The 25,279-nt window shown below is 34.7% G+C and overlaps 1 protein-coding gene across 7 annotated transcripts in view; it reads right to left on the reverse strand.

Moving 5' to 3' along the window:
- Positions 1–10,416: 10,416 nt before the first annotated feature.
- The window catches only part of LOC110377589 (biogenesis of lysosome-related organelles complex 1 subunit 2), a 37,406-nt gene continuing 22,543 nt past the window's right edge, over positions 10,417–25,279 (reverse strand). For 3 of the 7 annotated variants that reach the window (XM_064037145.1, XM_064037013.1, XM_021336515.3), the window contains 4 exons: positions 21,849–21,985; positions 20,587–20,717; positions 20,263–20,374; positions 10,417–20,102 (listed from right to left, as the gene is read on the reverse strand). In XM_064037145.1, the coding sequence (XP_063893215.1) occupies positions 19,960–20,102; positions 20,263–20,374; positions 20,587–20,717; positions 21,849–21,954 (492 nt within the window). In that variant the 5' untranslated portion in view covers positions 21,955–21,985 and the 3' untranslated portion in view covers positions 10,417–19,959. Of the gene's footprint in view, positions 20,103–20,262; positions 20,375–20,586; positions 20,718–21,848; positions 21,986–22,216; positions 22,334–25,279 lie in introns of all 7 variants that reach the window. The other 4 variants (XM_064037083.1, XM_064037108.1, XM_021336525.3 and 1 more) reach the window with 2 other exon arrangements.

The raw sequence follows: 25,279 nt of genomic DNA on the forward strand, positions 1-25,279 counted from the left end.
CCCAATTACATACGAGTACATTACACGAGATCTATGCTTCGAGATCTCTCCGTATAGTGACTTGATAGTTTCAATCATAGGTATAGAACAGAAAGGGTTACCACACCAATCGATCGATCGTCGAATGGATTGGTCGACGTGGATCGATAGTTTCTCCGGCAATCGATCGATTGGTTAGTCGACCGGTATCCGTCGACCGATGCCATCGACCGGCAATCGATCGATTGGTTAGCCGACCGGTATTCGTCGATCAATTAAAGCTACCACACCAATCTAATAGGTTTAAGTGATCGACGGATACCGTTCGACTAACCAATCGATCAATCTTCGATCGACGACATCGATCAACGTCGACCGATATCGATCGATGGCATCGATCGACTATCGATCGATTGGTGTGGTAACACCCTTAGGCCAATCAATCAATCGTCGATCGACGGCATCGATCGATGGCAGAATGGATTAGTAGACGTCGATCGATAGTTTCTATGACACCAATCGATCGATCGTCGATCGACGGCATCGATCGATGGCAGAATGGATTAATGGACGCCGCCATCACGTCACCCGTTGCCCGCCCGCTATTAGGCCAGTAAAGTAAAGCTATTAGACCAGTGGTGTTATGATGTTATAATCAAACATCATTTAGATAATATTAGATTATTTATTAGGAGCACAAACATGATTACAATCAGATCAACAGATCAGCCATAGACAGTTTAGTAGTGTAGTCCCTTACTGCTAGTGTTGTCACCAACTAACTAAACTATCATAGATTATAATATTAAACTTACTAATACAACATCCTTCCCTTTTACATTTTCTTAAGACTCAATTCAACATTAACATTATCAACACAGAATTACTTTACTACAAGAGCATTACATGTTTTACAGTTAACCTTTACAAAATTATTATTTTAACACATCAAACTATAGTGGATTAATACAAGATACACAACTCCTTAATTATTTAGTTATTTTAATTATTTATTTGTTTACTACTAATATGGAAATTACTCAATGACAGTTAACACCTTTGTATTTCTACAAGATACTTCTTAATCAGCATGATACAGTTTCTTAATCTTTAAACTTATTTATAATCAGCTTTTAAATTAACATTTTAACTTAATAAGTAAACCAAAATCTTTCAACTTTTAAATCAGTATTTAAACTTATTAATTAAATAAAATCTATAAGATAACTTGGTCTTTTAATTAATCTCCTTGACCTGGACACCCTACCATCAGTAACATTATCAGAAACTAACGGTCTTATACACTCATTGTCTCTTATTATAGTATTTTGTATGTCCTGTCCTTGAAATATCTGTCTCTGTACTTCTTGCCTCTCACTAACTTCACAATTACCTTCTTCTTCTATCCTACTCTTATCAGAATATTTTCCTCCTTTAATTAACATTTTCCTATTTCTTGTTATCATATTTCCTGACTCATTTCTTACTTGGTATGACCTAGGACCACTAGCCTTACCTATCACTATACCACTCTCATGTGGTTTCCTACAATTTTCATCTTGTATTTTAACAATTTCTCCTTCCCTTAACTCTGGTAAATTCCTACTTCCTTTATTATAGTACTTTTTCTGAATATCCTGCCTCTTATTAAGTTCCTGGCTATATGAGTCTTTATTATCTGTTTTATTAATTAATTTTGGCAAAATGGTTTTAATATTCCTATTAAATAACAATTCTGAAGGTGTTTTCCCTTCTGTGGTTATTGGTGTGTTTCTATACCTTAGCAAACCTAAATATACATCTTTCTTATCATAAATTAACTTTTTTAACAATTTCTTGACTGTTTGTATGTATCTCTCTGCTAAACCATTACCCTGGTGATGTTTTGGACTAATTATCTTATGTTTGAAATTCCATTCTTTAGAAAAACTTTTAAATTCTAAGCTTGTGAATTGACTTCCTGCATCTGTATAAATAATCTCTGGAATACCATGTCTTGCTAAAATTTCTTTAATACTTTTAATTGTAGTATTTGCATATAGATCATCTAATGGTTGAATTTCTATATATTTACTGTAAGCATCAACAATAAGTATGTATGGTTTTGAATATAGAAAAAATATATCTATAGACAATATTTCCCATGGTCTTTCTGGAATTTCTTTCTCAATCATAGATTCTTTCCTATTTGCATTCTGAAAACTTTTACAAGTGTCACAATTTTGAATTAAATCTTCTATTTCTTTACTCATATTTGGCCAAAATACTGAATTTCTAGCTAGTATCTTACTTTTTTCTATGCCTAAATGTGCATAATGTATATTTCTTAATATTTCTTGTCTTTTAGACTTAGGTATTACTATATTCCTACCTTTAACAATTAATCCTTTAATATTACTCAACTCGTCTCTGTAACTATAGAAAATTTTAGCCTTACTATCTACCTGTGACTTATTTTCTGGCCATCCTTCTAATATGTATTTATTTACTGTCATTAATTCCTCATCTTTAGCCGTTTCTTTCACTAATTCTTCTATTTTTTCATCAGATATTCTAAAACTTTCCATTATCATTGCAACATGAGTTTCTACTTTTAAATCTGAGTTTTCTTCTGTGTCTAACAAATGAGATCTACTCAAATGATCTGCAACTAACAACTCTTTTCCTGGTTTGTATTTTAACTCAAATGAATAAGGTTGTAAAGCCATTCTTATCTTTTGTAGTCTTGCTGGACACCTATTCAGCGGTTTAGAAAAAATTGAAACAAGTGGCTTATGATCAGTCTCTACTATAAATATACTACCATACAAATATTGATGAAACTTGGTTATTCCATACAAAATTGCTAAACTCTCTTTTTCAATTTGACTATATTGTATCTCTGTTTCAGTCATCGACCTTGAACCATAAGCTATTGGTTTTCCTTCTTGTAATATCACTGCACCTAATCCTGCTTTCGAAGCATCTACACTGAGTACTATTTGTTTATTTATATCAAAATAGCTCAACACTGGTGGTTCTATCAATAATTTCTTTAAATTTTTATAAGCAATATCTTGTTCTTTTGACCACACAAAAGGTACATCTTTTTTAATCAATTGTCTCAATGGTGCTGTTACTTCAGACACATTAGGTATAAATCTAGCCACATAATTTATCATTCCTAAAAATCTTAACAATTCTTTCTGAGTTTTAGGTTCTTCCATCTCTACTATAGCTTTAATTCTATTCTGATCTATTTTAATTCCTTCTGTAGTTAGTACATGTCCTAAGTATTTAACTTCTTTCTGTTTGAAATTACATTTTTTTCTATTAAATCTAATGTTATATTCCTGAGCTTTTTTAAGTACTTGTTCGAGTATTCTATCATGTTCAGCTTCTGTTTTAGCATGAATCAAAATATCGTCTATATATATTTCTACTCCGTCAATATCTTTAAAAATTTCACTGAAAACTCTATGAAAAACTTCTGGGCTTGATGCTAAACCAAACGGTAACCTATTAAAATGAAATCTACCAAATGGAGTATTAAATGTTGTTAAACTTTTACTATTATTTGTCAATTTTATCATCCAAAAACCTTTATTCGCATCTAGGGTACTAAAGTACTTACTATCCTTTAACTTAGCTATTATTTCGTCAACATTGGGAATCATCATTTGTTCTCTTTTAATCTGTGTGTTTAGATATTGAGGATCTAAGCAAATTCTCATAGCTCCATCTTGTTTAGTTGTCATTACTAATGAACTTACAAAATCAGTCGGACCTTCTGTCTTACTTATTATACCTAATCTTTCTAATTTACTTAATTCTTCCTTTAATTTATCTTTCAATTTGAATGGTATATGTCTAGTCCTTTCAATTTTTCCTTGCCAATCTTCCTTTAATTGAATGTCATACTCAAACTTTTTTATCTCACCTATTCCTTTAAAAACATCCTTATATTTATGTAGCAAATCAAAATTTTTAGTCTGAACACTGCAAATATTTTCTTTAGTTGTTCTCTGAATCAAATTAAATTTTATCAAAGTAGGCAATCCTAGAATAGGTACATAATTACCTTTGCACACTTGAAATTCTATATTTTGAACTTTATTACCTATCTTCGCTGTTAAATCTACTTTTCCTAATGTTTCTATTCTCTCATTACTATAACTGGTCAGTTTACAATTAGTTTTTTGAAAAGTTCTTATCCCAAATCTATTACAATCACTCACCGAGATGACATTACATTGTGCACCTGAGTCTAACTTAAATTTTAAATGTCTATTAAAATCTGTGAAATATACATATTCATACCAGTTTTTATCTGCATTAATATTACTAATGTTTACTACATACGTGCCATATGATTCCTCGCTGTCACTTGGATGCATTTCTTGAACTGCCTTTATGTTTCTTGTATTTTGTGCCATGCACTTCCTTGCAAAATGATTCAGCTTACCACATTTCATACATTTCTTTCCGTATGCCGGGCATCTTCTGATACTGTGATGGAATCCACATCTTTTGCAGTCAATCATCTTCTCTGTTTTTAATTCTTGTTGCTGCTTATTCTTTTCTTGAAATCTATGTTCAGTACTTCTTGTAAATTCTTTATCTGATTTGTCCTTCCTTGTATTTTTCTTCCATCTTGTTTCTTTCTCGGACACTGATCCGCTTCCATTCTTCTTTTTAACGCTGTAGACTGTGCTCGTTCCAGGTTCATTTTCTATCTTCTTAATTTGCTCCTCCGCAAGTTCTGCAGCTTTACATATCTTAATGGCTTTAGTTAGTGTTAAATCACTTTCTCGCAGCAGGCGATCTTTTAGTCTCTTGTCAGCGATCCCTGTTACTATTTTGTCTCGCAGCATTCTATCTAATAGGTTTCCGAACTCGCATTCTGTGCTGAGCTTTTTAATTTCTGTATAAAAACTATCAAAAGTTTCACCTTCTCGTTGATTTCTAGTAAAAAATAGATGTGAATTGACGCTTTCATTTTTTTTCGGTATAAAGTATTCGTTAAATTTCTGAATAACCTTCTCGTAGTTAAAGTTCTGATCCTTTTCAAAGTCAAATGTAGCATGTATTTTTTGGGCCTCTTCTCCCATGCAGTGAAGCAACAATGCCGTCCGAGTTTCAGTCGTTTCGGTTTGTGCGCCTGACGCTAATCTGTATATCTCAAACCTCGTCATAAATTTTTTGTATTCTTCCATACTTAGATTTTTTAAGCCTGTTGGGGGTTTTAATCTTACAATACCTGTTCGTTTAGGTTCGGCCATCTTCAATCACAGCGTGGTTTATCGTTTTCTTGCGGCAAAATGTGCTTTCCAATTTCCAATCGCTATCGTATAAATTACGCGTTGACTTCAATCCTTGTTGATTTATTTGTCTCGCAGCGCCATGTTATGATGTTATAATCAAACATCATTTAGATAATATTAGATTATTTATTAGGAGCACAAACATGATTACAATCAGATCAACAGATCAGCCATAGACAGTTTAGTAGTGTAGTCCCTTACTGCTAGTGTTGTCACCAACTAACTAAACTATCATAGATTATAATATTAAACTTACTAATACAACAAGTGGATCGACATCGATCGACGTTGATCGATGTCGTCGATCGAAGATTGATCGATTGTTTAGTCGAACGGTATCCGTCGATCAATTATAGCTATTTGACCATTCGATCGACGTTGATCGATGCCGTCGGTCGACGATTGATCGATTAACACCCTAAGGGTATTTATTGATTGAATCGGTATTTATTGGGTTTTTTTCAGTTTCAGTTTTTATATAGTTAAGTATCTGTCATATATAAAACGGTTTTGAAATCTTGTACGTATGGTTGATACCGATACTTACCATAGTGTGAGTATTTACAATCATTATACCTACCATTGCTCAGGCAACTACGGCGGGTGCTGTATGAAGATCCGTGTCATGTCTCCCTGCTCACCTCTGCAGCAGGACAGCTTCTCTTAGGTACTTACACACTGTCCAAGCCGTGCATACTGATTTTATATGTACAGTCAACAGGTCAGTGGTAACAGTTTTATAGGAAAATCGTACTTATTACTATTGAGTTAAGGTGCATGACAGTTACCACTGATGTGCGGTCTACCGTAATATGATTTGTATGTGTTTTTAGGTGACTAGTTAGTTCAAAGTGCTATGGTTTCTTTTAAACATTTTTCCAGGTGATTTGGTGGAAACAAAAAAAAGTTTCGTCTTTATTATAATAGTATTTATGTATATGTCAAGCTCGCTAGTGGTGAGTATCTCCGTCATCCTTTGTAGGTTTTCAATATGTCTTTTGGAGTACTACGTTTGTCTCCTATCACATGTTCAGTGGCTGAATACAACCCATTCGGTTTTCCTTTTTTAATTTAATCAATTTAATGATAAATCATTTATAGCAGTTAGTGTCTTCAGATTGTGTGAGGAAATAACTGAAATTCTATATAGGTATGTTTGCAATATTTGAAGTGTTTAATGGTGTATATGTATATCTGAGAATCTCATGTGAGTTGTGACTTGGTAGATAAGGGTATTAAATCAAACAAGATCATTGAAGTTATCACACCAATATTTTATTTCAGAAATAGTTCACTATAGAATATCCTAGACAGAGCATAAGTATAAAGTGTCCTTTTTAAAGGAGCCATATAAAGTTACCTAATTAAACCACAGTCATGACCCTAACATCCCCAATAGGGAAGGGTGCCTATCTAACATACAAAAAGTTTTTTTTTAATAACTTCAAAAACATAATTTTTCACATTTTTCAAATATTACCTCGACATGATTCATGATGTTCAAGTCTGTTCAAAAACTTTACCGGTCCGTTGAGCATCCAGAATATATTTTGGAATTTTCAAGTTTTTTTTTTCAAGATGGAAAGCCTTCAGCCAAATGATGTAACAGTTTCTTTAACGTTCCTCGGGTAAAGCTTTGATCAGACCTCGATTTAATATTAATTTTGTAGTTTTCTTTTTATTATTAAAAATAATATACAAGGTTTGCAATGTGGAAATAAAATTAATTATTCTTCTTGTTACAAACAAAATTGTTTTTTCTTGTGTTAAAATAAACTGTAACTTAAATAATAATAACATGTTTTGATTGACAAGTTCCAGATATTTCGGCACATTAATTTGACATTTCACAAACATACATGTTTTGAAAATGAAGTGGTGATTTTAAGTTCATAGTTTAAGTAATAAAACAAGAAATATAAACATACAATCGTGATTTTATTATTTTGAATTTTTGACAAATGTAAATTTTAGTCATATCATATTTCTAGATACTTAAATAAAAAATCCTGACGATACAAAGTTTTGTGCATATTTTGAACAATTATTACAAGTTTTAGGAAAATCATTCATTCATTCTGATGGTAACATACTTTAATACTGTGGACAAGAATATCTTTCGAATATATGTACTTTTCAGTGGTAAGATGTTATACATTTATAATAATGTCACTAGTAGATATACGATCGAACAAGTATAACTTCTACGAGATAGGATATTAACACTCATTTTAAAATTTCCAAGTTATAAGTAATTTTAGGTGTTCACAATAATTCTTCAATTTACTACAAGATGTTAATTAAGTGACATCGAGATACTTTAATTTATGGTTTTTAAATATTAATATTTTCATGATTATTTTATTTGGATTTTCCCCATGGTGACGCTGGTAAGGTGGTGCGACGATAACTGCGGTGTTGCGACTTTTCTGTGCGATTTTTATGTCGTGCGGTTACTGTTATGCTTGTGAACCGTGGTACAGTCTGTTCACCATAAAACCTTTTTTATCTTCGGCGTGACGGCGGAGGTTGTATACCAGTTTCCAATTTCAAAAGCAGTTCCAGTCAGTGTAGCTCAATCGATGTAAAGTATGTTGGTTGGCGAGTATAGGAAGTTGTCGGCATCGCCAGAGTTACCTGCCGTACGCCACACGCATATCATGTAGGTGGTGATCATTCTACCGCACAGTCTGACAAATTGATCAGAAGATGATGATGTTCTAGGACATACCACGCAACACCATGAGGTTCCCATCATTTAAGTTCTTATTTTGAATCTGTAACTTCTACAGCATACAATTTGAGATATTTTTTTTTATTTAATTCAGTGATTAACTTGTATAGTTACATCGAAAACAGTTAGACATAGCCAGGTATATTAATCAAGTTAAATATTCCAATAATCAAACTGTCTACATTATGATTAGTACTTAGACACATAATTTAAAAGTCAATTCAGATGTAATTCATTTAAAACATGTAGCGTCTACAACACAGATATTGTAATTGATTAAATCCATGGATTATACAGTAAAACGTCATTAAACATCAAGAATGTACGATCCTATGATAAAAGTTCAAGTAGTGAATATAATCTATTCTATAATTATACCAATACATTTGAAACAAAGGAATGTTAAACACATTTATATTGAGAATACTAATGTTACATGCTATGCTTGATAACCATATAATCACCATGTTAGGTGGATTTTTTTAATCTACGTTTTTCCTTTTCAGAGCCAACTAAAACGGTACGACGGTAGTCGACCTTCTTATTCTAGTCCTTATGTCCTACGAGAAGATAACTCTCGGCCTAATAAAATATCCTAATATAACGCGGATCGCGGGCAGAACCATAGAATATACTAGATATTACAATAGAATATGAATACATACTTATATTAATATAGATATAAACAGTAGAATGCTGATTATCCGAACGCCGATTATGAATTTCTATCTTTGTAAGGCCTGATGGAGTTGCAACTTACGCTGATCGAGAAATTCAATTGCGCGTTATAGTAGAACCGTGTTTAGTCAAACTTTAAAAAAGTTCATTCTAAGGGTGTTAGTTGGTTTTTCTTCATTATCGGTCTGTGTCCGATTATCCGAATCCACCCCGGTTCCAACTAATTCGGACAAATCGGCGTGCTACTATAAATACTATTAACGATGCACATTACAGCACTTAGTGTCCGTTCGATCACGATTATATACTAAATATACGTATATGTATCATGCGTATATAAAGTATATACTGTATATCGCAGTACCATACAATGAAATGAAATCAGTCCATCCTTAGTCAAATTCGTAAAACCTTAAAAAATTATAAAAAAAATATCGATACACAACGCCACTATTTTTTTAAAATTGACGTTTAAAAACCATGCTGTTTAGAGTGTCATAGATAGATGATGCAAAAGCATCGCTTATCTATCACATTAAAATCTGAAATAATATATACATAAAAAATAAATATATATACACAATTGGTGTGACGCATATTTCAAGTTATGTACCTTCTTCACGTTTTGTTGGGTACAAAACCCCAATTTTTATTTATTTTTATTTTGTATTTATATTTTTTTGTTTAATTGTTTGTCAAAGTTATATAAATCGGTTGTCTGTGAAGTCGGTTTACTAACAACAGTTGAACGTGACAAAGTCATGCACGCGATGACCGATCGTGCCTTTTTGTACTCTCGATTGCACTTCAAGCGTTAAATGGAACGCCTCAGAGCGAGGTAACGCCTCAGAATGAGGTAACGCATCAGAGCCAGGTAACGTCGCATGGCGAGGTAACGTCGCATAGCAACTAACGCCGCATAGCTAGGTAACGTCGCATAGCGAGGTAACGCCTCATAACAAGGTAACGCCGCACGACTAATGTTTTTCCGTGCGTGCAGGCTCCATAGAATTATAAGACGTTGTCACGTCCAAAAAACAATTCGTTGTATTATCGATATTAATTTTATCAATTAAAAAGGTTTCAATTTAAAAAACAGGTCTTACTACATTAAAGTTAAACGTGAGTTCGTCACTAGTTTAAGAAAAAAGCGTATGGGGAATTTTCCTTAAAGAGATGTCGAACGCCTGTTGAACTTGTTTAACTGGGGCTTGATTCTGCTAATTTTACTATTGATATCCAACTTAGATCCAAATCAACTCAATTACGATTGAAGCAAATGGGGATTTCCGCAAAATACTTAAGTTGTAGGTGTTGCTGTTCAAATGCCAAGAGTTTTAATGAGTTCATTACTCATTAGAACTCTCTAATTTGGTTTTAAAAACGTTTTTATCTTTTTCTGTGATTTAATAATGCATCATATTGTCTGCAATCGATTTACGGTTGCACATTCAAATTCTATTAAGTTTTAATGAGTGTAACTCTAATTTGGTTTTAAAAACGTTTTTATCCTCTTCTGTGATTCACTAATGTATTACATCGTCTGCAATCGATTAACGGTTGCAATACGATTGTAGACCAGACTACAATATAGACCAATGGCAGACCAAGTGCAAACCAAGTGTGACCCATATTTCCAGTTATGTATCTTCTACTCGTTTTGTATTATTGTACTTTATTTTCAGTTTTTGCTATAATTTTTAATGTCTATTTTTTGGTATCTTTAATTGTATATCTATGTGTCACACCGGTGAATGTATTTGCTTTCTTCCTTTCTTTCAAACTAATGAAATGTTATTGGAATGCGATTGGTCTACATTACTGGGAGAATGCCCGCTAAGGTTAAAACTGCTATTTTTTCCATTGCCAATTGATTATCCAATTGACAAATTAAAAAAAAAATAGCAGAATCAAGCCCCAGATGTTTAACAGGCGCTTGTCATGTTTTTAAGAAAAACAAATACCATCTCATTATAAACTGTGGTTTTAATAAAGTACCAGCTTTTGTACCAGGAATAAACCACCGTCCCGAAAGATAGTGGACTAAACCTGTTACTAAAGCCGGTACTTCTTAAAACCGCGTTTTATAATGATGGTTCATTTCCCTTAAACACGTGACGACCGTCTGTGTCACTTTTTTGTAGTAATACCTGAATTTTAAATTTATTGAATTTGACTTTAAGTGACTGATTTCAAATCAAAGTAATATTTTCAACTACGAAATAATACATTAATTAATATATCATCAACATGATCTTCGGAACCTTTTCCCAACTGTGTCGGGGTCGGCTTCCAGTCTACCTGGATGTAGCTGAGTACCAGTGTTTTACAAGGAACGACTGCCCTGTGTGATCTCCTCAACCCGGTTACCCGGGCAACAAAATACCCCTTGGTGAGACTGATTGTCAGATTTACTGGCTTCTGACTACCCTAACGACTGCCCAAGATGTTCACTGACAGCCGGGACCTACAGTTTAACGTGCCATCCGAAACACAGTCATAATATTACATTAATTAATGTATCATTTTTAAACCTACTTATATATAAAAATTACATATAGGTAAGTAAAGAGCCTAAAGGCAGAATTCCGTGGGTCGCGGCTTACGCAGCCGCGCGCGGCTAACGACAGTCGTCGGCCGCGCGCGACAATAGTCAACCTATGAAAATGTATGGCACCGTTGCCGAGGTCCGCGACAGTCGCGCGCGGCCGACGAATTTCGTAAGCCGCGCGCGGCATTGTCTTGAAATTAGTAGATTTTGTTCGTCCGTTCCCTCTAGTCGAAGTGCTAATTGATATCCTTGAAGAAGAAGAGGATGACGTATTGCTGTGGCTGTATTAAGAAAATAGATTACCAATCGACCCTATTTTTTAAAAGTAGAAATGATGAAGGATACTACCCAATACTGATTCAAAAGCATTTGAATTGTAATGGAAACCGAAAGGAAGTTTTACCGACTAAATAGAAAACAATTCAATTCTGGATTTACTAAGATTCTATAGCGCAAGACCATGTTGAGATGCGTACGGCCGCGCGCGGCTCACGAAATTCGTCGGCCGCGCGCGACTGTCGCTGGCCTCGGCAGCGGCGCCATACATTTTCATATGTTGACTATTGTCGCGCGCGGCCGACGACTGTCGTAAGCCGCGCGCGACTGTCGTAGCCGCTATCCACGGAATTCTACCTCGCGACTGTCGTAGCCGCTATCCACGGAATTCTACCTTAAAGGTATAAAAATAGATTTAAATGTTTAAATAATTAAATACATCGCTTTTATTCACCAATGGGTGTGAGGCTGTTAACACAGCTTTTAGGCCAAAACAATATTAAAATAATAAATATCCAATTTAAGTATAATATATAACGATGTACAATTTTACCACCACAAAAACAAACTGGAAACTGGCATAGCAACCCGTTGCCTTTTTGTGTTTTTTTTTTTTTACCATGAATGTCCTGTATTACGGTTATTGTAGTTTTGTACGCCTGATGGTAAATGGGTATACTTTTTCAGAATGTCGCTTGGTGGAAATAGGACCGGTGAGGTAACTATGTCAGTTTCGACTCACTTGCATGCAAGTTCTCGATCAAACAGATTTATTTAATTTAAATGTTTTAAAATTTTATCGTTTAAATTATAAGTTTATTTTTGTTTAAAGAAATTAATAATCGGCTCTAAATAAAATGGTATCTTAAAATAGTTTTTTTTTAAATACATAATTAATGTTAATTTTATAATAGATATTTATTTTTTGTTTAGTGCACACCTTATTTTATTATTATTAATTTAAGAAGAATAATATAAAAATATGTGATAAGTTTTTTTTATTATTTGAAACAGACATAGCCAAATACAATTTGTAGAAAGTAATGAAAAAGTTTAATTTTAACGAGTGCTGAATCTTGAAAAATATTATAGTACATAATTATTCAAATGCCAAACTATTATTATGTAAAACAACTGTTAAATATTATGCAAAAATAATATATAACGATTTTTTTTTCGAAAATAATATACGAATTTCAAGCCTTTTGAAAGTAGAGTTTATAATCCTAATATAGCCTAATTATCTTTTGAAAGAAGAACCTATTTTTAATATACCTAAAATATTCAGATCCTAATTAACCTTATTAACGATTAACCATGATTGACGCCTTCTTAATATTTAAAAGAATATATTTTATAATGCCTATGTTAACTGCTATTATCAACATCTAATTCCTTACCTAGGACTCTCAGTGGGTCACTTTCTTACATACTAATAAAAATGGGTTGAAAAGACTTCTTTGCAATGTACATCTTATATCCTACTTATTCTATATAAATAAGAAAGAAATACATATATAAACACAATTATAATTTAAAAACAACGTGACGGAAAATTTACAACAATTTTAAAGATGACACGACAAAAATCGAATATAAAAAAGTACAAAAAAAATGTCGACGAAACATATTTTAACTTGAATTAATTAACCGTTAATTAATGAAATTAATAAGACTCTAAATAAATAAATCATATATATCTTTAATAATTAAATATATAAATCTTTCGTTGTCTGCTCGTACAAGATCGAAAATACATTCACATTTAAACCACTCCTAACTCCTCGGAAATTAAAGGAAGCAAGACGAAGAAATTAAGAACTGATTTTACAATAATTTAAAAGATCTTAGACAAAACCTACTCAAACATATGTGTATAATAAACCTTATTTAAGTATTTTTATATAGTAAACCTACCTATAGCATATATTTAAGTACCTACGATACACCTTAACAGTAAGCTAACCGATACCTCTTTGGGTCTATTCCGTAGCTTACCTATTACTGCCATACATGCGATAATGGGAGCCCAGCGACTTAGTGCGCGTGGGCATACTATATAACCTATACGATATAAGATATTATAAATATACTTATATAATTTATAAACTATAAACAGCTAATCGGTTGTAAATGATCCTATGTCCTTATGTAGAGTAACTTACCTATATACCTTCATAAAATATCATAATATATATGTATTCAACTACCTAATTATATCTTATAATTAGAGAAATCATGATGTTGAACAAATATTAGAAAGTACAAATGTATTATAAATTAATATACCCCAAATACTGCGATGAATAATAATTGTACATAAATCAATAATACACGAATATTACTAGAATGTATCAATACATAAGTTAATAAATACAATAAAAGTATTATGAAAAATCCGAAATTTAATGAACTCAGCTCCATAATTAACTGAGGTTAAATTAATAAATATTAAATCGATAATCAAATCGAATAACGAAACGTACGAATAAGTAAGTTAACGATACGTAAAGTAACGCACAAAAAATACGTACGTAAAATACGCCTACCACCCTTTTCCCTAACCTTGGACTAACGTCATCCCGCATAATGTATAATTCCAATTCCCGATGTTAACCGGCAATTTACATCGACCATTATAATCAAAAGAACGATTTAATAAAAATAAGAAAAATAAGACAAAAATTTTACGATTTTAATGAAAGTGAACTTTAATGAAAGTTAATTTTAACAGAAGTTAATTTTAATAAACGTTAATTTAACAGAAGTTAATTTTAATATAAGTTAATTTTGATATAATTACTCAAAAATTGCTTACCTAGCAATATACAACTACTTTTATAATCGCCTGACATATGCCTGACTCCTTATTGGAGGTTTTTACTGTAGCACTCCTATTTTAATTTTATATACGCTTTATGACTAAGATACAGGTAGGGTGCTGAGGCCTACCTATCTAACTTACCTAATTAGCCTAACTATTACTGCTATACTCGCAACGACGGCGATACCTGCTACTTTTCACCCGAATGGATAAATGAGCGTGGTATATTAACCTATGTTAATACCTAGCTATGCATATGCAAGTAATACCTAAATTAATTTCCTAATTAATGCAAACTTTGTAATGAAGTCGTTATGTTTGGGTTGTTAGTGGACAATTAGCCAGTTTTTTTCTTCGGCGCGGTACTGTAGGTGTTGTAACTGGTGGTAACATTGCAAGATCTTCTGCAAGGCATCTCTGGTTCTAACTGGCGTAATTAAAAAATACATGCAAAGAAAACTTACGATTTTAATTTAGAAAATATCTCTGGATGTTCGTGAGACATTGTTAGTTATGCCAATTAATTTCGTTAGTTGAACTTAATAAAAAAGCTGTGCCAATTGAAAAAGAAAATGTTATTTTTGGAAAAAATATAGGTGCAATTGTAAGAACTATGTGAAGCTGTAGCTTCAGACGTCTCATTATTTAAGTTTGCAGCCTACCTATCGAAAACCGCAAAATAAGAATGCAAGCCTTATTTATTTACACTAATTCAGTGAGTCATGAGTGAATCGGGAACTTGTAACTCCGCAGCAAGGAGTGTTCTATATCTAACTATTCCTAGGGGGACCAATCTAGCGTGACACTAACGGATATGAGAAAGGGGTCAAAGCGAAAAAAGAATTATCCTACTTAAAATCTACCTACACCTACTTAATCCTAAGGGAAGGGGAGGGATTTCGGGAACAATAAATTGTCCCCGCGGAGTTGGATGGGGTGTTTTAATGGGATAGGGAAGGTGGTTTTAGGAGGGGAGGGGGGAATGGGCGTCCGGTACCCGCACTCACCGATCGGAAAACGACAATAAATGCCACCTCCTCACGATCTTCTGTGCAGGCGTGGTACTTTACCCGGCTCGAGCCAGCCCATCTACGAGCCGCAACCACGAATGGCATTGGCTAGGCTCTCCCACATGGATACCTTTGGTTCCAACCAAGGATATTACAAGAAGTTATCTACTAGCTTATTAATAAAGAATGTTAAAAGGCAGTGAATAGTTAATGAGAATGGAATATATAACTACGTATTTGAAAGACAAACGTTATAAGCTACACACTTGTGAAAAGTGCAGGTACTACACTAACAATAACACTACTATACCGACATCCATATCGTACGGAGTCGTGTATATTCTACTCATATTAATTTTGCTGGAAAAGACATTTCGCGCCATCGAGATCTTAATCTCGACGCTAACACCTAAATATGATCTATTCTTAAATAATGTAGGAAGAACGACAGATAGTTATATTCCCTTACTCCTACCACCTTGATTAACTATTTCATGTATTTTTACCTAAATTGTACTATTGCTGCATGCCAATTTTATTCATCATCTTTACCTAAAAATAAATGAAAAATAGTGGAACTACTTATTCCTACGGTTGGTGTTTTCTACGAGATCGGTGAAATAACGGATTTCAAACAAAACTTAGTCGAAAGATTACATGATTATCGTCTACGCTACCTATAAGTATTATTATAATTAGATATAAGGACCTAAAGTAACAAGTATATATTGAAATAGATAAGGCATAAGTAAGTAATTACCTGAACCAATGTTCCGAATTTATTTTTTTCTTTTTTATTTAAGTTAAACGGTTACTTTCAAGCCTGACTCCTAGATGTTAAAACGGTCACAGCTATATAACATTTTTTTAAATTAATTTAACACGGATTTTTATATTTTTTTATTCGAATTGCAGAAATACTCTAGACGTGCTGGGAAACCCCTTAAATTTCGTTAAAATCTGAAATGCACAATTTAGCTGATCGTACCGCAAAATGAAAGTCATATGTTTCCCGATTACATTATTACATAGAAGACAGAAGATTTTATTTTACTTATTTGATTTTTTAGAATTTTAGTGAAATCTGATTCCTTCGTGTTTAGGTGCAAAAGAGCATTTTTTTTTTCAAATCTTTAGATAATGTTATGACACTATTATAAATTTTCAGAATAACCGTGTTTTAAAGTCTAAAATGGGTGCCATAAAACATTGGTTTTAAGGTGACATATAATTTAGTAAGTTAGGTTAAGTAGATTGTTTTTTTTTCGTATCGCCTTGAGGTGCTACAGAGCGTAGGTGCAACAATATATCTTTAGAAAAGTTAATTTTCAGTGCGCAGAGAGACGTGTGCACTTATATAAACCGCGGTGTACGCATGATTTAGTGTATTTTTTTATTTAATTTGCAATTTTAATTATTTTCGATTTATGAGTTGAATATAAGTGAAAGAGCAGTCAGACAGAACATACAACAACGAATCTATAAAAATATTCCGCTTAATTTTTTATTTGATTTTTTCTCTTTTTTAGAAAAATATGCGCTGTTTATCTATAATTTTTATTAATAACAATAAGTTAATATTTATTATATGCTATCTCCTATGATTATATCCTACCCTAACCACTTGAAATACGAATTAAGAATATGACTTACTTTCCTAAAATTTAGATAAACTTGAATATAGAACTATGCTATAAAATTTTAGACTTAACATGTATGGAATACATAATACTCATATCTAATATCATAATCACTAATATCATACAACTACTCAATAAAATGGATTTTTGCTGCCGATTCTAGGTGCTAACGAGCTAAGTTTATAAATGCTTATTCTATTTTGAAAGTCCTGTGCCTAAATAGATAATTTATACTTGAGGCGTAGCCAATACACGTTATATGATAAAATATTTTACTTAGCGGCACCATTGTACCATAGATTTTTTATTAGGAAAAGGAGAACTCCGTAGTTCATTTTACAATTTTGCGTGCACTTTATTGAATACAATTTTATAGTTGCTAATTTTGAATTTAGGTGCCATTGAACGTAGCACGTAATATGTTACACTATAGTATGAGATGCCGTTTACTATTACTTTATTTAATGAGAATATTAGATTGATTGTCGAACGGTGATTTATTGTTCCGAATACTTAATTTAGGTGCTATATAAAGCAGCAATACAACTTGACGCCTATTTATGTGATGAAAAGTTAAGGCAACGCTGGATATGGTTGATAGTGGTGTATCGGTCAACCAGACTAATTTGCTTGATGCTTGATTTGGATGGTATTGAATGTAGCCAGTTGGTAAGTAAGCTATCATGCGTGACAAAGCGTTTAGTACACACACCTATTTGTATATTATATAGACCAATTTCAAAGTTTTCATATATTTTTATTAAGGAAGAGACACTGTGTTTACAACGTGATGCTTAACAGCATAAGGTTTAAGATTGTCGTACCTTGACACCCGTAGGTGCAACGTTGCATAAGGACTGACTTTTCAGTACTTATTGCCTAACCTAAGAATACTTATACAAGCTACGATAGATTTTTTTTGTATTTTTTATTTATTTTTTTCTACAGAAATATATATATGTCCTCTGTGCCGTCCCTAATTTAACCTAATTTGAATGCATAATTAAGACGATTAGAATATGTGCTTATAATAACTAACGCTTATTATTAAAAACCGTAATTTAATGAGAAAAAGTTAACCTATGAATAATTTATCAAATTGAATCTATTCTATTATACGGATTCCTCACGTATATGTCGCTTACTACGCGCGTATATTGGTAGTTAATCCTAATAAACTGTTTTCAGCTGACAATTTCGAATATATAAGTAAGATCTAACTTATGTTATAATTTGGGTTATTGATAATTCATCAACAATTTCCTAAGGGTAAATAGCTGGAATTTAGATAGGGGTCATTAGGGGTCATTTAGTTGGAACGACCACCCCTGCGTCCCCTTAAAAAATAGTCGATGTATTACTAAGTAATGCTTCTGACAATTGGTCGACAATCCGGTAAGGGTAGATGGTTGCAGTTTGCATAGGGGGGTGACTGGGGGTCATTTGGTTGGAATGACTTCTCCCTATGCATACCTCAAAGGGTTGTCAACGAATCAACACTAGCATTGATATATTAAATCCTATATACTTATGCATATTTTTGCTTACTGGTTAAATTGAGGTTATCGGTTCGATCCTAACTAGCACTATTTGATTAGAGTCCTCCTGTTTCTAGCACAGTTAGCATAAAATGAATATATCAGAAACTACTTTATCACCGTATCGATCGTAGCACAATTATATCTAAGACGTGAATATATCGAAAGAGAAGACCGAAAACGACATTTAGTAAAATAGAATTTGTAGATATTAAATCGTTATTTCCTATAATAAATCTTAATTGAAAAAAGCCTTAGATTATGTCCTATATGTACCTATAACTTCTAACATCCTAAGCTATACCTATAGAACGATACGATATACCTATTACTGAATTATATTATATCCTTTACGACAGGATTTAGCATAGCACACTTAATGATTATATCCTAAAATACCACCGGTGTTTGGTTATCAAGCATATATGAACAGACGCTGACAAACAAAGTAATTCCGCTTATATTAACAGGTTACACAATAAAGTATAATTGATACACGTGACTAAATATCGTTAATATTAGGACGAGCAACATGAGACGTAAGGCCCCAAGAATGCAATTCCATTTATGTGGATAACAACTGAAAAAAGCTCAAACTAACAAAGAAAAATGTACTTTATATCGGTACAAACACTTTCCGCTGAGTGTGAACCCGTAGTCGTGTGACACGCAAGTATACAGGTGATAGGTGTGCTTGTCAAGCTACAAGTGAACAAGGCCCTATGGTATCCGCGTCTCCCCAGATGTACACAAAGTAACTCCCATCTGAATCCTATTTACAGTATTCAAAGAATTTAAAATTTACACAAGTGATCAGAATGTCAAAAGGCAACGAGGAATTGAAGTCGAAAGTATTTTTAAGCTTTCTTACGCTACCCGGGTCTTACCCATTTTTACAAATTTCGTTTCTTTATTCCCAATCTTAGAGCCTTGCCTTTTGTTGCTATGCCACTACTATACTAGACACATATTTACGAAAGAGACGAGTCCCCTTAAACCTACGATAAGTTAGAAACATTTCAAACTTAGAACCGCAGTCGAATGAATGAATCTACATCACATTGTCGAACATTTCCAATTTAGATTTCATTACGATGGTACGTCAGTCGGCGCCGATTGGCGCAAGCAGCCACGCCGCCAACACGCGATTGGCACGTGGTTGTACAACAAACGAGAGCTCCCGCTCATATTGACACCAGAGAGAAAGACAAAGTATATTTTAGAAGGCTAAATTACTAAAGATTCACTTTCTAATGTTTTAGTCTTGCAATCAAATCGGTGTAGTCCTCAGACGCCGAAGGGAGGCGCCTGAGGCTGACAGCCGTCTGCGTACCATCATTGTAAAGAGCTATTCAGGTAAAATTTAACAATTCATTCATTGGAGCTGGGTTCGTAGTTTGCAACATTATTGGTAGCACATGGCTTCTCATTTAGACTCGTACATTTCCTTGACGCGTGACTTTAGCTGTTTGGTGTAGCTGTCCAAACGATAAGCATTTTCCTCGAGTTTCCCAACCATTATGTCGATATCGTCGATTTGAGAAAGTAACGGTTTTATGGTGCTACTATCTGTATATGGAAAAAATAATCTTACGTCAGATTTTGTCCTTAATAAGCTGGAAAGTCAGTATACATTTGCGGATATACATCTCAACTACTAGAAAATTTTAAAGTACTTTTTTCTGTATATGCCGCGAATGTATAGTGATGCTTAAGTACTACTACTTACAAAGGTCATTATATTCGGTGAGGGTCCGGTTCAGATTCACAGCTAGATTGCGCAGGTCAGTGTACTTGGTGATCGCCAAACGGTTGATTTCTTCCAACAATATGTAGTGATCCTGGGGACAAAGAAGTAAGGTTTAATTCTACGGCTCCTTCAGATCTAAATGTCACTGCTGTAAAGCTTTAACAGAAGATAATTCGAAATTCGCTGAACATGACTAGATTTTGAAAATTGCAAAGCACAGCCTTATCTGCTATCAGGATTAAAAGGTAGATGATTAAAGTTAAATGTAGATACAAAAGTTAAAGTAAATTCATAGATACTTACACCACCACATGCGATTTCGCCTTGCAAGTAGTCATTAGTGCGCCTGAAGAGAAGAGTAGCCAAACGACTCAGCGTCGGGTCATGGGGGTCCAAGACTTCGAAGCTGGAGTGGGATGGCGAAGCATAAAGATCTGGTAAATCACATAAAAGCATGATTATCTTATACAAGTTCAATCTTCAAAGACCTGTTTCAGGAATTCTTAGTCACGGCTTTTTCCAAGAAGCCGAGGTTTTAACTTTCATAGTTTGCGAGGTGATCTAAACAAATAGAGTCCCTACGTTCTAAACTCAGTCATCATTATTTCGCATCCACACGTTTTTGATTGCACCCATGAAGTATACCTAAGCTTGCATCCAAAAATTTCGATATTGAAAAGCACAAACAATATTGTCTATACAGCATGTTTTTTCTTAATCTTAAAATAACTAGTTAATTTAAAACATAATGTCGCTAAGTCCCTTTGTATCAGCATAAAAGAGTGGTGATGTATGAGGAGTGTTAACGTCCCTATATGTAGTGTACATACATATAAACTAAGTAGGAATTAAAATATATCACCGAATTTTTAAAATACGATATCAGAATCGTCTCCGGCGATGCGATGTTTTTAACTGAAACTGGTCAAATTATAACAAGTTCACAATTATAAAAGTCATACAATATTTGAATTCTGAATAATTAAATAAAGTGAAGTTAACAAGTATAAAGCAGCAATTTAAAGTCAAGCCGATCTAATTGAAAATAAATTGAAAGATGTAACATTTTCAAAAATTTGATATCCAGAGAGCATATCTACAAGTTATTTAATTGTATAACACAGAAAGCGAAGGTAAATAAAGTAGAATTTGGAATTTGAAATTCATCAAAGATCATGATGTCAAAAATTGAAAAACGCCAATCGAGTTCGGATAACCAGCAAAAAAACTCAAGAAACATTGAAGTAATGTCTTTATTATTCTGTAATGCCAATTAGATCCTTTGTTGAGGATTCGAAGATAATTTTGAATCGTTCGACGAACAACACAGAAACAACAATTCATGCATTCGAATTTTGGTGGATGTGTTTTCTTTTGAAAAACTAATGGAGCTTTCATACGCGGTCCTAATCGCGTCGTAATCAGTTGCACTCATTTAGGCTGGAAGCCGACCCCAACATAATTGGGGGAGTGCTAGGCGGAACGATGGATTAATGAATGAACTATTACAGATCCGACCAAAAATCGAAAAAAATTGAGAATAGAAAATTTTTGAATTTTCCCACCAAGTTTTCCATGTAATCTCACAAGCAGGGCGAGAAGGAGGTAAGCCCTCGTACCAAAATCTTCATCGTTACATTGGCGTTTGATGGGGCCATGCCCGCATGGCATGGTGCGGTCGCCCTGCTCTGCTTGCGAGGTCCTAGTACAAAAGGCATATGGCCACAATTTAAAAATTGCCTTTTGTAAAGTCCCTACTTACATAATTCAGAAAAATATTATTACAAACATAATTAAAAGTCTAAACTTGAACAATATCAAATAAAAGTTACAATGAGTCGCTCTCTCTCCAATCCAAAAGCAACGGCAGCCATATTGAAACATCCCTTTATAAATGACCCTATATATGGATATTTTAAAAAGAAATACTCACAAGTCGACTTGAATGCTGGTTTGAAGTCATTGAAGCATGGGCCATGGAAGATTCACACACGCGATAAAGTCACTCATTCACCATAAAGGTCCAGTCACCATAACTAATTCACAAGTTCTACTGAAACACATTAAAATAAAAACAAGAACTAAGTTCAAGTATATACTTCCTAATTCAAGTAATCTAGAATCCATAACTGAATTTTATCTAAGGGCGGAGTCGATTGCAAATGGCTGCTAGATGATATTCACGGATTCAATATCACGCATGCGTGATGCAGACTGCGTCACTACCGCAATATCTGCAGCCGCCATCTTGTCCGCAGTAAACGGGAGGCTGCGGGCTTATTTCCAAGGACCGGTACAACGCATGCGCGCTGCAACTGCGTCACCCGGATATTGATTACTCGCAGCCTTGTGGACCAATATATGGCGACTGAACAAAGAGAATTTGTTGCTTGTCGCAAGTATATAAATTCAAATTTAAGAAGCCTGATCGGAGGTCCTAATCAAACAAAAGACGTTATGTTCTAACATCACTGCACCGAAAATAGTCGAAACGAAGGATCAAATGGCGGAGATTTTTAAGGCGGAAGATTCAGATCGGTATATAGGGAAAACTAGCTCACCAGGAACCATTTTAGGAAAATCAGACACAAGTATAAGAGCGAACGTCCTACCGCTTTCCCGAACCGACGAAGACTGGGCGAGGCTACTTGCAAATGGCCGCTGAACATTTTCACGGGATCGATATAACGCAGGCGCGTTGCAACTGCACCCTTCTCCCCATTGGCCCCGGGAATCTGGAACCATCGAGCTCCACCCTTTGTTCGGAAACAAAGGAAACGACGACATTTTCACAAAATGATGCAATATAAACGAGCCTGATTTTTTAATAACCAAAATGGGTTTGAACAAACTATTCCGCCAAAATGATAAAGATGGCAAGCCAACTCACCTTTTAAAACAGGAGAGGAAGTGGTATTGGAACTGCACACATTAAACTAAGGTTGAACACAGAACACAGAATACAAATTCCACAGAGTCCATTTGAAGCTTTAAGAAAACCATTCTCAAATGACACTAAATCACAAACAGACAAAAGTTCCGGACCGAACGTCCTATCGCTTGCCCGAACCGAAAACGACTGGGCGAGGCTACTTGCAAATGGCCGCTGAAAATTTTCACAGGATCGATATAACGCCTGCGCGATGCAACTGCACCCCCTCCCACCCCCGCCCGCATACCGCCATTTTGGCCCCCGGGAATCTGGAACCTTCGAGCTCTAACCTTTGTGCGGAAACAAAGGAAACGAATTGACGACCTTTTCATACCATGATGCTTAATAAAGGAGTCCACTTTCAAACCCTAGCAAAATGATATAAGAGTAAAGCAGCTCACCTTTTAAGACAGCAACAGAAGAGGAAACAGAACTGCACACACTAAACTAAGGTTTAACACAGAAAACGAGATTCACTTAAGTCCGTTTGAAGCTTTAAGGAAACCATTTTCAAATGAATCAAAATCTCAAAAAGATGTTAGTATCAAAGAAGACTAAAAAATTTGACCAAGCGACTTATCACTTGCCGGAACCGAAAAGGACTGGGCGAGGCTACTTGCAAATGGCCGCTGAAAATTTTCACGGAAGGATCAATATAACGCCTGCGCGATGCAACTGCACCCCCTCCCACCCCCGCCCTCATACCGCCATTTTGGCCCCCGGGAAGCTGGAACCTTCGAGCTCAAACCTTTGTGCGGAAACAAAGGAAACGAATGACGATCTTTTCATACTACGATGCTTAATAAAGGAGTCCACTTTCAAACCCTAGCAGAATGATGTAGAGTAAAGCAGCTCACCTTTTAAGACAGCAACAGAACTGCACACACTAAACTTCGTTTGAACACAGAAAACAAGATTCACTAAAGTCCGTTTGAAGCTTTAAGGAAACCATTTTCAAATGAATCAAAATCTCAAAAAGATGTTAGTATCAAAGAAGACAAAAAAATATGACCAAGCGACTTATCACTTGCCGGAACCGAAAAGGACTGGGCAAGTTTTCGCAGGATCGATATAACGCCTGCGCGTTGCAACTGCACCCCCTCCAAACCGCCATCTTGGCCCCTGGGAATCCGGAACTATCGAGCTCCACCCTTTGTTCGGAAACAAAGCAAATGACAACCTTTTCGTCCAATGATGCAACATAAACGAGCCTGATAATTTCAAATCAAATGGGTTTGAACTAACTATTACGCCACAATCATAAAGATGTCGAGATGTTGTTAAAGATGTCATCTCACCTTTTAAAACAGGAACAGAAGCGGTATCAGAACTACACACATTAAAGTAGGGTTAACACAGGAAACAAGTTTCACTAAAGTCCCTGGCTTTAAGGAAACCATTCTCAAATGACACCAAATCACAAAATGATCAAAACTTTGAACCAAACGACCTATCACTTGGCCGAACCGAACACGACTGGGCGAGGCCAAGGGGCGCTGAAAATGTTCATGGACGGATCAATGTAACGCCTGCGCGTTGCAACTGCAACCTCCCCTCCTCCTCCAACCCCGCCCTCATACGGCCATTTTGGCCCCCGGAAATCTGGAACCTTCGGGCTCGAAAGCCAATGTCTAAAAATAAAATATTATTGATTCAATGATACTACGTAAGCAAGTGTTTTATCAAAGACAGATCAGAATTCCAGATCTCAATTTACCGACAACTTATCGTTAAAAAAGAAGTAGACGTTTTAATGGGGACTGCAAAAAAAAGCTTGCTTTTCGAAAAGCCTCCTTAGAACAATTGATATCAGACATGCGCGATGCAACTACGTCCTCCACGCTTTTTCCACCAGCTGCCATCTTGGCCCCCGGGAATCCGGAACCATCGAGCTCCACCTTATGTTCGGAAACAAAGAAAACGAACTGACAACCTTTTCATACAATGATGCTACTATAAACGAGTCTTTTTAAATCCTGTCGGGAAGATAAAGATGTCGAGTAAAGCAGCTCACCTTTTAAGACAACAACAGAAGCGGCATCAGAACTGCACACACTAAAATAA

This window comes from Helicoverpa armigera, chromosome 1 (assembly GCF_030705265.1).
Source record: "Helicoverpa armigera isolate CAAS_96S chromosome 1, ASM3070526v1, whole genome shotgun sequence".
Classification (NCBI taxonomy): domain Eukaryota; kingdom Metazoa; phylum Arthropoda; class Insecta; order Lepidoptera; family Noctuidae; genus Helicoverpa; species Helicoverpa armigera.